Raw genomic sequence first — 16630 nt, 5'->3', positions numbered from 1 at the left:
ATTATAGTACAATTAATATTTTTAGTATTCTTAGTATATATCTTATCTAAATCGACATGTAATAAATGTAAAAATCATATATGGAATATAAACAAAAAAAAGAACTGTATTTAAGGAAATACATCAATGCAAAGTTAGACTATGATACGTATTATATATAAAGAATGAGACATTTAATTTAAATATATGAGGTCCACCTTTAAAAACCCACATTTAAAAACCCACCTAGAAAAAGTTGTAATGTTCCTGTTTTAATAAGATAGATAATCTAGTTTAGCTTATAGATTTTAATTAGTTTGAATCAGTTACAATGACAAAAAATTGATAAAATAAAATAAACTCAATTATCATATAGAAAATTACCTAAATAATTAATTAAAATGTTCTTATTTTGTTAAAGATTTTTGTTTGAAAACTTTTATTTTGTTAAAGATAAACGTGTATTCCAAACAAAAAAAATTACTAATCAAAGAGTGGGCATTAGTTATCAGCTAACTTGTTATCTTAACCTTATTAAAAACATGGAAATTGGAGAGGGACTAATGAACCAATTCAGAGTTGAAAGTTTTTGGAATGGTAAAATAACCTTTAAGATTAAGTTAATAATTTTTAACTCAGTCTATTAGTGTGTATATAATAAAAAAATAATATCATAAAATGATGCTTACAAGAAATTTCAGTTTATTAAATTCGATATGCATGGCTTGATTACACTAAACTTAGCTTGGTTCGGTTTTTGCGGTATAAATAATCTGTTTAACTGTTTTGATTTATAACTTCCAACCCTACATGTTCCATATACACGTACCCCCAATCTCCGTTGTTCATTCTCTAGCAAGTAAACGCAACACACATCTAAATATTAAAACTAACGACAAACCATAGATAAATCATAAATACGAACAAACACAATTCATATATAAACATAAATAATCAAATCCGGATGGCAGAAAAAGCGACGACTCCAAAGAAACAAGTTATGTGAAGAAATTCTCGGGTTGTAGAAACCCGGTTTTCATATCTCTTGAAGAGCTCATCGCATAGGTCCAATCCAAGATAGACCTCGACCATAGGACGAATAGCAGCTTGAACCAAGTTGGTCCTGGCTCGTCCGTACGAAACGGGATCTTTTTTCCACTCCTCATGTTTCTCATCGGAGTACTCAACGATTTTCATGTATTCCATTTTCTCAATCTTGAACCCACCGATACGGTCAACTCCGGCAGCCACTTCCTCCGGACTTCTCATGTACGCCGGTATGTTGAATCCGTCTCTTGTTTCTTCATCTATCAAACCCTTTTATCCAAACAAATCACATAGCGTTTGAGTGGTATTAATTTATCATATTTAAGCTATCATTAGTAACAACAACAAAAATATGGCTAATGTGTGAAAACATATAAAAGTTATAAGTTGGCCTTTTGGTAAGCAAACACTGCGTTTTCAAGTTTACGCGAACGTGTGTGTTTAGCGTTTGTAGCAAACTATTAACTATACTAATTAAAGCAATTAACATAACACGTTAACTTTGAATGGTATTAGCCATCAAGTTTAGCTGATTTGAAAATTACTACGAATTTTCTTTTTAAAGACACGAGTGGTAAAAAGAAAAGTTTTAAATTCCTTCGCGTTTTGTGAATTTAGGTGATGATAAAAAATATATATATATATATATAAAAATTGCAAAGTAGTGTTTTAGCAAAACAAAAGTGAAAAGAGTTGTTAAAACGTCCAAACTATATACTTAAAAGTATTAGAAAACAAGACAAAACATTCCGAATAAACAAAACTCAGAGGATTAGCATTTATAAACAAATTCATTTGGAAAAAAAAAGAAACAAGAAACAAATTCGTCATTACCTCTTACCAAGTTAATTAATGCGAAAGCCAGAAACGGTCCAAAGAGATATAAAGTGAGACGTCATCTTGAACAGTTATGTAATGAAAACATGAAAGATACCATGTATTTGCATGTATACATATTATGCACCCACACGTGTGTGTGTATAGATAAATTTACCTCATCTATTAAATCTTGCCAAGCTTGGTCCATGGTAGTTGTGAAAGGATGTTTGGCTCGAGTATCTTGGTCACCAAATTGACTACTTGAACCTGAAGGACGACCACCCATTAACACAAACAACACTCCTCCCTCCACCATTTCTTCTTTCCGACACTTCAAGAAATCATCCAAATCTTTGTCTGATTGCTCTGCATATGCATCAACCACTTCTTTCTTCGTTCCTTCTATCCACGTTTTCCCTTTGTTCCACGTTATTGATCCTTTCTCCAGTACTTTCTCCGGTATCTACAAAAATCCAAATCGATCTCTCTTTCAATGCACACATTTTAGAAATGATTTAATATATAGTGTTATGTTTCTGAAACTACTCTATTCCAATATGAATTTAAACAGTTTCATCCATCAAATATCATAGGTATAGCCATCAGACACAGATATCTCAGATAGAAAACATTTTAGAAACTCGTTTCTCATGGTGTTATGTTCTTGTTTTAGGAGTAATCAAAATTATCAAGAAAATATGTATATTTTTCTAACATGCGGAATATACATTCCTTCATAAGCCAAATTTCCCTTGTAAATTAATTTGGATGATGGATTTCTTCATTGTAGTTGTGAATATTAACACATGCACTCTATTTCCTAGCACCACTAGTATATTAATTATCTCAAAAATTATAATATAAGACATTATTATTATGTATTTGACCTGAGAGAGCCAATGTAGAGCACTTAAGCTCACAGCGACATGGATTGTTCCTCTCGGGAAAAGCCGGTCATAGAACGATCCAGCGACGCCGCCGGCGAAATACTTGGACGAATCAACTTTCTGTTTCTCAGACAACAATCTAAACAACATGTTGAAGTCATTACTCGGCAAGTCACAGAAAAAAGCCTCAAACTCCGGCGATCCATCGCCGTACACCGCAGTGAATAGCCCCCTTAAAGTCTCAACCACCGTATCCACAGTATCGAAAGTGTTGGAACCGGTGGCGCAGCCAAGGTCAGCTATTCTGATGAGCGGAGAGGTGAAGAGTTTGATGGACTGGAGAGATGAGATAAGGATCGGTTTGCTTAAGGTTATAGCCAAAGCTTGGCTATCGGAATTGTTGACGTAGCTGACGTCACTTTCACCGCCTTGCATACATAGTACACGGTGGAGACTGGTGGAGGTCCAGTCTTTTGCCGTTACTGGAAGACTTGGTGACTCCATTAATTGTTTTTATTCTATTGGATATTTGTAAAACAGACAAAAAAAAGAAAGAGAGATTCTGGTTCTGGAGTTACAAAGCCTAGCTGAGGCTTTGTATTTATACCCCAACGCGCATATACATATTGACATACACACGCTAAGCAATAAGCATGCATATTCGATATCTCTTTGATATTGGAGTTGGTGAATGGTCAATTATATTTTACAAAAGTCATTCTTGTAGATTTTAGACTTTTTAGTTCTGGAAAACGTAATGCGTGTATTGGTGTTTAACATATGTTGTTTTTAATCCAAATTATAAATTTTGTACCATTTTCTGTTTGTGTGTGTCATTATTTTAAATAAAATCATGCTATTGCTTTAGAAAAATAAGGTAGCGTTCAGTTTTATGAGATGTTTACAAAAAAATTGTCATCGCTTACAAAAATTTATCATGTGAAATTTCCAATGTTATTAGTTATTACTTATTATTATATATCAGATATATACACCACTAAAATTTGTGTCGTTCAAGTTTTTCGGATGTTTTCAGAAATATACATATGGCCTTTACAAAAAAAAAACGTAAAGTGCAACTGTGCAAGAGATTTGTATTAGTAGTTTAAAGAATTCGAATGATGACAAAAAATATACGGAAAATACGGTACAAACGAAAGCAGATAATTAATTCAATGGATGGAAGCGAATAAGCAATTAGCTCACGTAACTTATTTTTGGTAATCGCGTGTTTCTGAAAAGATATTCGCGTAAAATAATAAGATATATTAATTTATTTATGTTTTTTTTTAATATTTTGAATTGTTTTAGATTTATATGTAAAGTCGTTCATTATTGGACCGAATGTATTAGTTGTTGGTAAGAGAATTGTATTTTCTTTGTTCTCACCGAAGTTTTGTTTCATTGTTTTTTTTTTTTTTGTAACTTAGTTTTGTTTCATTGTTAATGGCAGAAACGTTTCGTACATGCATCATCTTTAATCTATTCTGTTTAAAGTTTAAACAGAAGTACAAAAAAATTATTGCCTTCTTTAAACTGATTATATAGCGTTTCGAATTTTCTTTTTTACATTTGTCTAATTAATAATTTAATTTCAGATAAATTTAATAACTCATATCCGAAATATAATCAGAATTATTTATTTAATTTGATTTTTTCTACCATATAATTTAAATCACTTTTCAAATTTAGATACCATATTTATCACCTACATATTGTTTAGATTCTATTTAATTAATATAATTATCATGCGCGAACATTTCATTTTCTAAACAAAAATTAATATGGTAGTTTGTATTAGTCCTGCGAGTTCGGTTTTCCAAAACCGAACAGAACCGAACCGTCAGTTTTTGATTAACCGAAATTTTAAAAATTGATTCCGAAATAAACCGAATTAAATTTCGGTTCGGTTTGGTTCGGTTTTCGGTTATTTTCGATTTTTATTTTTATTTCTTTTTTTTTATTTTTCGGTTAATTTTTTCCAAAAATTGGATATTTTTGGTTAAACTCGGGTATTTCGGTTAAATTCGGATATTTTCAGTTATTTTTGGTTAATTTCAGTTCAGTTTCGGTTATTTTTGGATATTTTTGGGTTTTTAATTTTTAATTTTTTTTTGAAAATCAAAAACCGAATTTTTTTCGAAATCCTACAAAATTGAACCGAATTGAAAACCGAAACCGAACCGAAAACCGGAAAAACTGGTTCGGTTCGGTTTGGACAAAAACCGCAGGCCTAGTTTGTATGTAAACAGACGTTATGAAATAAATACAGTAATCAATGGAAAATATAATAATCAAGGATTATTTCGTAGACAATAAATAGTAAGGAAATAAATGTATTAAACAATGACGCTAATTGTGGTCTACTTAATCTAATCTTAAAATTAAACACAGAAAATCTTCAGTTGCTGAATACTTTTAGTGCTCAGTCAAGCTAAGGCATTCTGGAATATGAATATCACAATGCCCTTTCGAGAAAAGTAGTTAACTAAAATTTATACCCTAGACATTTTGAATGCGTTCTACTCACAACCTTGGAAGCTATGGATTTCCCGCCAATGTTCATACACTGGATCTCTAGATGTATAACAACGGCATCATTCTCTGTCCAAGTTAATGGTGAACTTGCTGGTTATTTTCAGAGTGCGCGAGGCCTACGACAAGGTTGTGCTCTGTCGCCTTACCTCTTCGTCATCTGTATGAATGTTCTAACGAAGCTGCTAGATAAATCGGCCAATGACAATAGCATGGGGTATCATCCGAGGTGCAAGAATCTTGGGTTAACTCACCTAAGCTTTGCTGATGATATAATGGTTTTCACTGATGGTAGAGCCAGATCCATCGAAAGTATTTTGGACGTGTTTGATTACTTTGGAAGGATATCGGGTCTGAAAATCAGTATGGAGAAAACTACAATATACTATGCGGGGATGTCTGCTACTGAAACTACTCAGCTGGATCAGCGTTTTGATTTCGCCTCTGGAACGCTACCAGTACGTTACTTGGGTCTACCTTTGCTAACTCGGCGGATGGGGAAAGATGATTATGGTATTCTCATCAACAAGATAAGAAACCGTATAAATCATTGGACAAACCGTTTCTTATCACTGGCGGGTAGGCTTCAGCTTATTAGATCGGTTCTTCTCAGTATTGTCAATTTCTGGATGGCCGGTTTTGTTCTGCCAGGAGCATGCATCAAGGAAATAAATAGCATTTGTGCAGCCTTTCTCTGGTCTGGACCTACTCTGAACACAAGGAAAGCTAAAGTAGCTTGGGAGATTATATGTAGAAGAAAGTGCGATGGGGGCTTAGGGATCCGGTCTTTGAAGGAAGTTAATCAGGTATGCTGTCTGAAGCTTATCTGGCGGACAGTCTCCTCTCAAGAATCTCTATGGGCTAAGTGGACTAAGATGAATCTGTTCAAAAACATCTCGTTCTGGTCTATCAAAGATACTACTACAAAAGGCTCTTGGATGTGGCGCAAATTAGTGAAGCTTCGTGACAAAGCAAAAGACTTCCACATGATGAAAATAGGTGATGGGAATAATACTTCTTTCTGGTTCGACTCTTGGTCTAGCATGGGTAGATTACATGAGTTGTTTGGCTCACACGGCTGTATAGATATGGGAATACCATTGAATTCAACTGTGGCAGGAGCATTGCGAAATCGTAGGAAGCGACGACACAGAGTTGATATTTTTAATGAAGTTGAGAAGATTTGTGAGGATCAAAGCTTGCAGCTCACGGGAGACACTGATACTGCTCTTTGGAAACAGAGCGAAGGACAATATGGAGCCGTTTTCAAGACTAAACAGACTTGGGAACTCATTCGAAAAAAGGATCAACAGGTTCAATGGTGGAGAGGAGTCTGGTTCAAACATCACATTCCGAAACATGCTTTCCTTCATTGGCTAGCAATCCAAAATAGATTGGCAACTGGAGATAGAATGATGACCTGGAACGTTGGCGCAAACCCAACGTGTGCTTTCTGCCAAAGTGCAATTGAATCAAGAGATCATCTCTTTTTCGAATGCAGTTACTCAGCAGAGGTTTGGTCAAAACTGGTCCGAGGTTTGCTTCGGGGATCTTTTACTACTCTGTGGTCAGAACTGATGGTATTGATTATGGATAACAATGGAGGTTTGCTGGAAAGATTTCTCACTCGATACACACTGCAAGTGACTCTCTCTTTCGTATGGCGTGAACGAAACGAGCGACGACATGGTAGCCAACCCATCATGGCTGGTCCCCTGGTGAAGATGATAGACAGAGAAATAAAAAACAGATGCCTCTTACTGAGGAAAATGGAAGAGAAGTACACAGGAGCTTTAACTTTGTGGCTTGCCACAAGATAAGAGACTTGGATTACAATTAAGTTATAGCTTTTTCAAAAAACAGTTTGCACTTGTTGTAAAAAAGTAGTTTTTCTTTTGAATAAATTTAACATATATTCAAAAAAAAAAAAAAAAATAATAATTATCTAATGAAATAATATTTTCCTTGTAGATTTCCATGATTTAACTATTATTTATATACACGTCGTGGTCAATGTATAATATAAACTAAATAAATGGGCAGTTACGTTTACATTGTATGTAGCGTTATCATGAATATCATTGTCTCTCTAGCCTCTACTATGGATTCTTTTCCTCATTAGATTACAATTACATTATAGGACGAGAATAAAAGTTTCCATCTTTTAAGGTTTATCTTTATTATTGTAGAAAGAAATGGTCTTTTATAAGTCCATCCTTATTTTCCTCACTCTATCCACTAATTAACCTCCTTTTTTTTGATCAAATCACTAATTAACCTTCTATAGATATTTGCTTGTAATGGATAGATTATTGACATATAAAATTCGTGGACGTCATATAATTGTTTTCTTGGATATATATCACACTATATATAATTTTGTTGGCACAATATATAATTGTTTTCTCTAACTGTGAATTTATACCCAAAACTGAATGAAACGAACCCTAAATAATCTCTTTATACTGTTTATGGCATAACCTAATTAAAGTAGAATGAGTTTTTTTTTTTGTAACCATTAAAGTAGAATGAGTTTCATAGTTTCTTCTTTGATTGGACGACTAACGAAAAGATTGTTTATCAAAATTAAGAAAGTTCGAGTTATAAAGGCTTTAATTGGTATATGGTGGTTGATAGTTTACATCCATAGTTCACTGTCTTTTGTTTTCGAATTTAGTATGTAGTTTATTTAGCTTGATAATAATAAACTTTATGACACGAACGCTACTTACGATTAGCAACTTCTTGATCTCATACCTCGCGATTAGATAACTTTTTTTTTTGAAACTAGATTATATGACTTATTACTCTCTAGTTTTCGTTTTTGTTTGATGTCTCCATATAAACTTTGTCTCTTTTCACAACTTCGACATCGTTGCATGTTCATATTACGGGTTCTAAATCAATTATAGAAGACAGTATGCATTCGCTGTTTCTTTAAATCTTGGGTCATGTTTCTTTAAATAATCGTACTTTAGAAACTCTGGTTTGGTGTAACTTGTGTCTATGTTCACTTTCCAGTTCATGATAATTTCCAGATGGAGTGATATAGTACTTTGTTTTGCGTTGTCATGTAGATAATAATTTACGTTTTCAACTAGTAAATATACCTTTTATATCATCTCGCTTTTTAAATTTTGGTCGGGCATTGAAAAAAAAAATGTTATTGGTTTGATGCCTTAAATTGAAAATGAAGACAATTTAAATAGAAGTTCGTTAGTCTTATGAGTCGCGAGAGCTATGGATCGATCCGGTATCCGAAAGACTTTCCGGTTTTATTTTCGGTTTTGATCTGAAAAAATTAATTGGGGCAACATATATACGCAACGTCCATCGGTACATATCAATACCTAAAAATAATCTAAAGCGACTTGGCATGAACAACTTTTTTACAGAAAATAGACCTTTGACTTCGCGTCGAGGTTTTAGAAGATCAACTGGTCCTTTATTACACTTATATATATAGAGAGTGAGTTAAGAGTTGTCAATGTCCTCTTTTCAGTCGATGGTCCGATCTCAACTTGCTTCCACCAATTTTTGCTTTAAAAATGTTGTATAACCCTATGTGAATGTGAGCACTTATAATGACTTTGGCATGACACAGACTTATCCTTAGGGGACTAGCTACACCAAAAAGATTCCTCATACTTATTGAAAGCGTTTTAAATTTTATTTAGCATAAGAATCTCAAACCCTTACTTTCATCAAACATTATTTCAAGAAAACGGCTGTTCCATTCTATATCGCCAAGTTAAATTCCAGTGAAGTGAATGATGATAATGCGAAATGGGTTCATGCAACGTCATACTAACAAAAGGAGAAAATTTATAGAATTTTTGTAAAAAAAAATTTGTAGAAAAAAATTGAGATATGGAATGGACTAAACTAAACTACTTTCTAATCTTATATACTAATAAAACTTCGGTAAATATAACATTGCAAATGTCTAAATAAGATTTAAAACACCAATAAAACATATTAAATCAACATTTTAGTTAATCAATTTAAAATCTAATAGAAAAATGTTATACATCAAAAGGAAAAGACTATCTATCACTAACTCAAGTGATTCGTTTTCTGAGGTGTGAACAACAAAGGAGTACGTGGTGGTGGACCGGTTTAGATCCATGACTGATCCCTAACAAGCCTCGTCTGGTTGTAACGTTTCATAACTACCAGTCTATCACTACTTCCTATAACTCTTGAAACGGATTATACTCTTTGAATTGATCGCTGATGACCGCCTAATGGGTTAGAGACACGGTTGATTGGCCTAGCTAGGTTTTTTAGACAATTGTTTTTAGTTTCTGCCTAAATTTCATTAACATAAAAATTGATTATTAATATAAATCACTACAGACACCAAAATAAAAGAATCAAATTTACAAAATCATAATTCTTGAATTCTTATAAATTTTATGAGATAACACGCAAGATACTCGAATTAACATGAGCTACGAGACTAAGAAAATTAACTCTTTCAAACTAACAGAAGTCGAACTGAAACCTAACCAAGAGTATACTGTTTATATTATTCTATATAAATTATTTCAGCTAAAACTAATTTCCGAGCTTTAGTCAGAAAAAAAACTAATTTCCGAGAGGTGAGGGGGGGGGGACCGGAAACGCAAACCAATTTCCCAACCAAAATGAATCAAGTATGACATGAAATAAAATGTTATATGTTATGGAATATGTCCTACCTGGTACCATGTAGGGGACAGTGTTCCATATTCTTGAATCAAATGAAAATTAGCCACAAAGACAAAATTATAAATTTATATTGTTTAAAAAAGAACATTATACATTTGTATTGAGCCAACATACATTCATGATTCGAAGCATAATTTGATTGGTCCATCATATTGCGGCCATATCTTCAACCTTGGTATAAATCCACATATAATTAGACCTCATCAAACTTTGAAACTTCTGTATATAAAAAGACACTTTCAATCACTTTACAGAACATGTGATATGAACCAATGAAAAAATTTAGATTTCGAGTTCTCTTTCTATTATATGTATAATACAGTATGAATTCAAAACCAAGTTCCTTTTCCATCATTGACACTACAAAAAGTCTTCAACAAATATATATCCGCATTTCATCAGTCACAAATCTTTATAATGTAAGAAAAATAATAAGATACTTCAGGAACTGTAGCTACGTACTTTTATCAGCTATAGGTATAGAGTAAGACTGCGACGGCTATAGAGTGTTAGATAGTTAGAACCCTACGAAGCACGTGATGAGTTAGTTGGTCAGAACCATACTGTAACACTACTATGCTAGTTATCGTTTCATTGGCTATCAATATTATTGCGACAGCTACTTCCATTAGGCTGTACGCAACGGGTTGAATAATCTGTGAATGTTTCGTCTGAATACTGTGAATTTTTTTTTCTGCAACAGGTCTGAATACTGTGATAAAACATAGTATCTACAGTTCCATAGAAGAATGTAAAAGAAAAATTGCAAAATTAACAGAACGAATGGCTACACGGCTTTGCAAAGCATACTTTAGTGTATGCTCTACGCAAAAAAAAAATATATAACATGTGTGCGCGCGCAAGCAAATAAACGTTTGTGGAACAAGATAGGTATAAGTATTGCCTGTGTTTCAAAAAAAGGGTAAAAAAAAAAAAGGGTATAAGTATTGCCTATTGTGGTGTTTATATTGCAAGTGACTCGTTGTCGTGGGTACGCTTAAAGCATGGGAGTGGCTTAGCACTCCTGTCTACAAGCTCGAGCGATCGAGCACACACAACAAATTCAACAACAAGGACAAAACATCTATTTCCTCACCAAAAAAAAAATCTATTACCTATTGTGTGGCATACGCACAATTTCTTTTGACATGTTGGTTAAACACAATTCTGCGATCCGGTAAAAACAATACACAAAGCGAAGGCGCTTCAATGTTGGACACTTCTCCCAATTCTCCGTTCAGAGAATCAAAGGTTATAATTTTTTCTAATAAGGCTTTCTTAGGTCTTGAGACGATGATATCGTCGAAGAGACTGCATTTTCCTACAAGACAATTCGTCGAGGACACGGTGTATATGGGCGTCTCATTCCGCAACCCATTCCGGATACGTCCTAAATGAAAAAGTAACCTATTATTTCGTTATGTTTATGGTCCTCTACCTTCTTCCTTCTCCTACTTTTTGATGATTACCTCTATGGTCTTTTAGGTTTAGGTCCATAGAGGACCTATTAAATCATTACGTTAAGTATGCAACTAGCTAGTCCACCCATATTCACTTTTCAAGACAAAGACTAGCAATCATTAAGCGCAATTCTGATACAGCTGATATTTACATTTTTTTTCTCATCTAAACGTCAACATCGCACCACATTTTATTTTATTTCTCAGTGAAATTCTGTAAACACTCTGATCACTCACACGAGTTTCGGATAAAGAAAATCCGGTTTTACCAGAAGAAAACAGCAGGACTAATCATCAAAACTGGAAATGATATGCTTTTGAAGCATTATTATTAGCACTTCAGTGTTATACATTTACCTCTACATAAATCATGTATTGGTATATCTACAACATTACGAATGTAATAGTAATCTTTTTTATTATTATATCAAGTTCCCGTAAAAGAAATCGATTGTTTAACCGGTAAGGACCACTCCGACTTTAAGGTCTGAATCGTCTAGCTTCTCTACTCAAAGCGGGAACTCTTTCTGCAAGAGATCCAGATTCCTTGCCTCACAAGCTTCGATAAGGTCATGTCTTGACGCACAGCTACAGAAAGTTTTAACAAAACTTAGAAAAGTTTCAAACGACATTGATAGATTTTTCTTGTTCACAAGCTTTTGATACATACCTTAACGAGAGTCTCAAGTATTGCCAAGCGTTATCGGCTTTAGGATTCATCGCAAGGGCACGAACATAATAAGGGATTGATTCTTTGTACATCCCCTGTTACATTTTAGATATATTACACAATAGCATACCAAACTCACGTTAGTTCCAGTCCAAAAAACATACATCAAGCATTTACTTCTGATACAAGTTATCAAGAACACGAACCTGGTTTGCGTAACTGATCCCCATGTTTGCCCAAGCACGAACGTAATTAGGTTTTAAATCCAGAGCCTGCCAGTAGAGAAACAGACAATTAAACAGTAAGAGAAACAATGAGATTTGGAGAAGCATTGAGTTCTGTGCATCGAACAGTTTACCTGTTGATAAGCAGATATGGCATCAGCACTCTGGACACTGTTAGCTTGTGTTGCTCCAAGCTTATTCCAAAGAGAATAGTCGTTTGGTTTCAACTGTAACGCTGTTTGGAAGGAAGTTATTGCTCTATCGAATTCTCTTGACAGATTGAAGAGAACGCCCAACACTATATGCACATCGGCGTCTTCAGGATTCATCTGAGAAGCTTCAGTGAATAATCTAGCAATCTGTTCATACATGGAGAAGTAGTGTTTCAATACAACTATGAGATGAGATCCAACCGCGCAGAATTTACAAGAGCACTTACATCAGCATGGTATAGGGAATCAGCAAGCTCTGGAGGCGCGATTGATCCATATTTGGGGTGATTCCGCAGCCATCCGTATAAGTACTTCAAAGCAGTTGCTTGCTCCAACTCTGTATTTACAGAGTACAACATATTAGTCACCACTAATTAAAAAACGTAAGCAACAAGATAATGTTACAAAAACAAACACATATTGCTAGATTACAGGCACTGACCGTTGGTATGACTCACACCAAGCGCAAGAAGCACCTCTAGATTTGAGGGATCAGCCTCCTGTGCCCGCATCATTGCAGCTATTGCCTGTAACCACAGTATTAACAGATTTTAGCAACCTCTTCTTCTTTATTTATGTGCCATGGGTAAACAACGGTTCATGCAAAAAAATAATCTGAATAACCTGTTGATCGTCATCGTTCTCTGCGTGTGTGACTCCAAGTAATCTCCAACCTTCGGCATTCTCAGGATTTTTCATAACCTCAGCTTCTAGGGCAAGCGCTGCTTCACTCAAAAGTCCTTTGCGAAACAATTCCTGCCCTTCTTTCATAGGTTCAGGGTGACCCACATAAGGGTTCATGTCAGAGAAGACGTAGACACCACTATTTTGTTTTTCAGCATTTCTCTCCGTCAGAAACCTGAAGAGGCAGAGACGTTGGTTAGATGGACTTAAAAGTCCAAGATGCATGGAACCAAAATGATGTAAAAAGATCAAGGGATGGAATTGGAGAGGGACCATAATATTATTCGATTGTTAAATTTTTGTGAACGCTCAAGCACAACGAAAAAGAGAACTTATTATAGATCAACTAAATAATAATGGACTTACTCATCATAAGCATTTGCCCATGCATCAGCCGAACTCCCACCCGCGGGCCCTTCAGCAAATTCATCTACCCAGTCATCAACATTCAACTTCGAAAACTCATTAACCCATTGGTCCTCAGCCGATTCTTGCTGTCGGTTCGCGGAAGCAAACTCATCAGCCCACTGTTCTGGTCCACGTGCAAGCTACACGCACCAAAATGAAATAAAAACTTACGTTAAATGCAAGATGGTGGTTATACTTGCTACCATGTCAGAGACATCATATTCTCTTAAGTAATAAGGAACCATTTCACTGGAAAGAAGTGTACAGAGAAATCTACGCTCCGCCTTTCCACTACATTGCATTTCTAAAATAGAAAATGAAGGAGATTGACTACAGCACTAAGCTATGCAAGAAAGGAGTAACACTAAATCAATTTGCACTAGGGTGATATCAGTAGCGAGTAGACCCTAAGCAAAAACATACTTTCTCATTGGCGAATTGATCAGCCCAACTTGGCGGCCCCAGATACTGCTGTTCATATTCAGTCGTCCAGTCCCCTGGGGCTGGTCCAGGCTTGACCTCATTCTCATCCATAATGAGTTCACCGCGGCTCATCTTTGAAACAAATTGAAGGAATCTTGAATTCTGCATTCACCAAACACATTTTGCCAAGCTTTTCAGATAAATCTCAAGAGAGCAGCTCAGCACATCATCCTTAATTGCAAAACATCGCCTCAGAAGTTCTCAGCAGTGGAAATAAGGAAATCAGAACAGCTTGGCATCCAATAGTACAGTTTACTACAAACTTACTTACTGAAACTATCATCACCAACCTGAAATTTCGGATTGCCATCCTGAGACAGTGTATGAGCAAGCTTACGAGTTTGCTCCATTGCAGCTAAATTTTGCATATTCATACTTCTCATTTGGTTTGACATCAGTTGAGATTGACCCTTCAAAAAAAATCAAGAAAAAAAAGGAAAAGGATGAGCGCCAACAATTTTCAGAACCTGAAAAAATATGAGAAAGCTAAAGTGCTGTTCAATTAAACGCGAGTCAAACTCTGATGGACTGATAACATCACAAAGAAAAGTTGCAACAGATTCAGGCATTTGAACAACTATACCCTGGGAACTAGTAAAGCAAAGCCTATACTCAACCAAAAATATGAGTCCTCGATATTCTATTATACTAATTGCAAGCTTGTTAAATATGAGTCTGGTGTGGACATTCAAATAGAACATATCAAACAATTGAAGGAAAATGTACCTGCTCAAACTCGGTGGCCCACCCATTCACACCATGTTGTTGCTCAAAAGAGTTGACCCATGCGTCAGGACCCCCATGATTCATACCATGCTGATGCTGGTCAAATTCAGCCGCCCAATTATCCGCAGGATGTAAACCAGGTTTCGTAACAGCCTGAGACTCATTCCAGTAATCATCTAGCTCCCGAAATCTCCCAGGAATATGACCTCTAGTTTGAATGCCATCATCAATATCTAACGATGACAGTAACGCATTTACCTATAAAAACAACGGAGAACAATATAAGCAGCCAACAAAACTGAGAAAAAGTGCAAAATACACCAAAAGAGAACATAAAAAGCTTAGTCACACCTCGAAAAGGAAGACATAACAAGTAAAACAAGCAATGATTCTCAACAAAATCCCTGAGGCTCATTTTCATTCTAAAACACAATGATGCAGTTACATAAAACTATCAGGCAAGCAGCAAACCTGAGAATTGATAAATTCTTCTCCCCTGTCAGCAAAAAAATGCCGGGCCATTATGCTACTACGATCACGTATACACTGTTTGTCACTCTGTGACAATCCCAGGACAGGGACAGGTGCTGGACGAAAGGGAATGCCACCACGGCTACTCTCAACAAACGAATGCAGAAAGTTAGACAAGACTCTCTGCGGGGGTCCTGCAATGTAAAAACAAAAAAAAAACAAATTTTAAGCAAGCACAAGACACCAAGTCACTTTGACAAATGCAATAAACAATAAACACGAAACGACCATCCTGGGAGAAGTTGATTAAACTTTGAGTAAGCAACTTTATTTCATGTAGCTAATACTTTTCACTGCATTTCTTCCAACAACTAAAGATGTTTACTTTGCGGACTGAAGATGTTACCATTCATATTCAACATCAAACCCCGTAATATCAAAATCCATTTTGTACCCGTCTCATGTGGTAGAGAGAAATAAGAGTTAAAATATGATAATAACAATGACAAACCTTCAAAAGTGGGCTGGAGAGGAGGCTCATACATAGGACCCATGGGAGGCATAGGTCCAGCACCACGCTGAACTTCATCCCAAGCAGCACCGAGACCATTCTGATCTACAGAGCGGAAGCCACGGAAGAACTCTGAGCCCTGATGGAAGAGAAAATTGGCAGACACATCACATAGGCTTAGATAATCAGTGCCAATACCAGAATTATATAAAAAAAAAAAGAGTAGAACTTTGGAGAGTATTAATAAAACCTGAGCACCGGGCTGGAGAAGAGGCTGATCCAACTCAGAACCAGGAAGCGAGCTTAAGTGTTGGTCCTGAGAGTAGAACTGTGGCCCAGGACCTGAACTGGTTGCATTAGGTATCTCCTTGAGCCTTTCCTGCCCCCACCAAAAATCAGCAAATCAAAGTCAGAGATTACGTAATATCTAAACCTCAATTGAAGAATGAAGATCCAATTCGAGTTTAATCAGAGCATGAAAAAATGGATGAGGAAAGCTGAACCTGAGTTTTGGAAGAGGAACCGAGTAGGGCGTTGGTGAGAGCACCGAGAGGGTTGGAGGAAGAAGAGGAGCCGGGAACTGCGCAGGCTGCTCCGCCGTTGACAAGGTCTCTCATCGCCATCTTGTCTGTCAGATGAGTCTAATTAGTATTGGTTTCTTCCGTCCGTCCTCTGATCACCTCTCCCCAAAATCCCAAATCTATCGTTTCTCTCGTGGGCGGTGTGTCTATTATTTTGGACTAATCTGATATGGCCACAGCTTCGTTGTTATTTAATATTAGTTTTTCTTTATATATTATC

General features: G+C 35.7%; 2 protein-coding genes across 2 annotated transcripts; both read right to left on the bottom strand.

The window, feature by feature from the left end:
• Positions 1-748: 748 nt before the first annotated feature.
• LOC108846254 (gibberellic acid methyltransferase 2) lies at positions 749-3291 on the bottom strand. Its single transcript, XM_018619478.2, has 3 exons — positions 2733-3291; positions 2021-2308; positions 749-1296 (listed from the first exon to the last, which is right to left on the bottom strand). The coding sequence occupies exons 1-3, from the start codon at positions 3234-3236 to the stop codon at positions 934-936; spliced, it is 1155 nt and encodes a 384-aa protein (XP_018474980.2). The 5' UTR covers positions 3237-3291; the 3' UTR covers positions 749-933.
• Positions 3292-11736: 8445 nt separating this feature from the next.
• On the bottom strand, positions 11737-16597 carry LOC108847890 (peroxisome biogenesis protein 5). The gene is made up of 15 exons (XM_018621258.2): positions 16333-16597; positions 16080-16208; positions 15830-15968; positions 15319-15512; positions 14848-15105; positions 14412-14531; positions 14062-14223; positions 13597-13778; positions 13171-13405; positions 12989-13073; positions 12774-12883; positions 12469-12693; positions 12317-12382; positions 12111-12205; positions 11737-12028 (listed from the first exon to the last, which is right to left on the bottom strand). Exons 1-15 carry the CDS (start codon positions 16450-16452, stop codon positions 11950-11952), a joined length of 2199 nt encoding a protein of 732 aa, XP_018476760.2. The 5' UTR covers positions 16453-16597; the 3' UTR covers positions 11737-11949.
• Positions 16598-16630: the final 33 nt, after the last annotated feature.

This window comes from Raphanus sativus, chromosome 3 (genome assembly GCF_000801105.2).
Source record: "Raphanus sativus cultivar WK10039 chromosome 3, ASM80110v3, whole genome shotgun sequence".
Lineage (NCBI taxonomy): Eukaryota > Viridiplantae > Streptophyta > Magnoliopsida > Brassicales > Brassicaceae > Raphanus > Raphanus sativus.
This window is presented reverse-complemented; position numbering and strand designations above follow the sequence as displayed.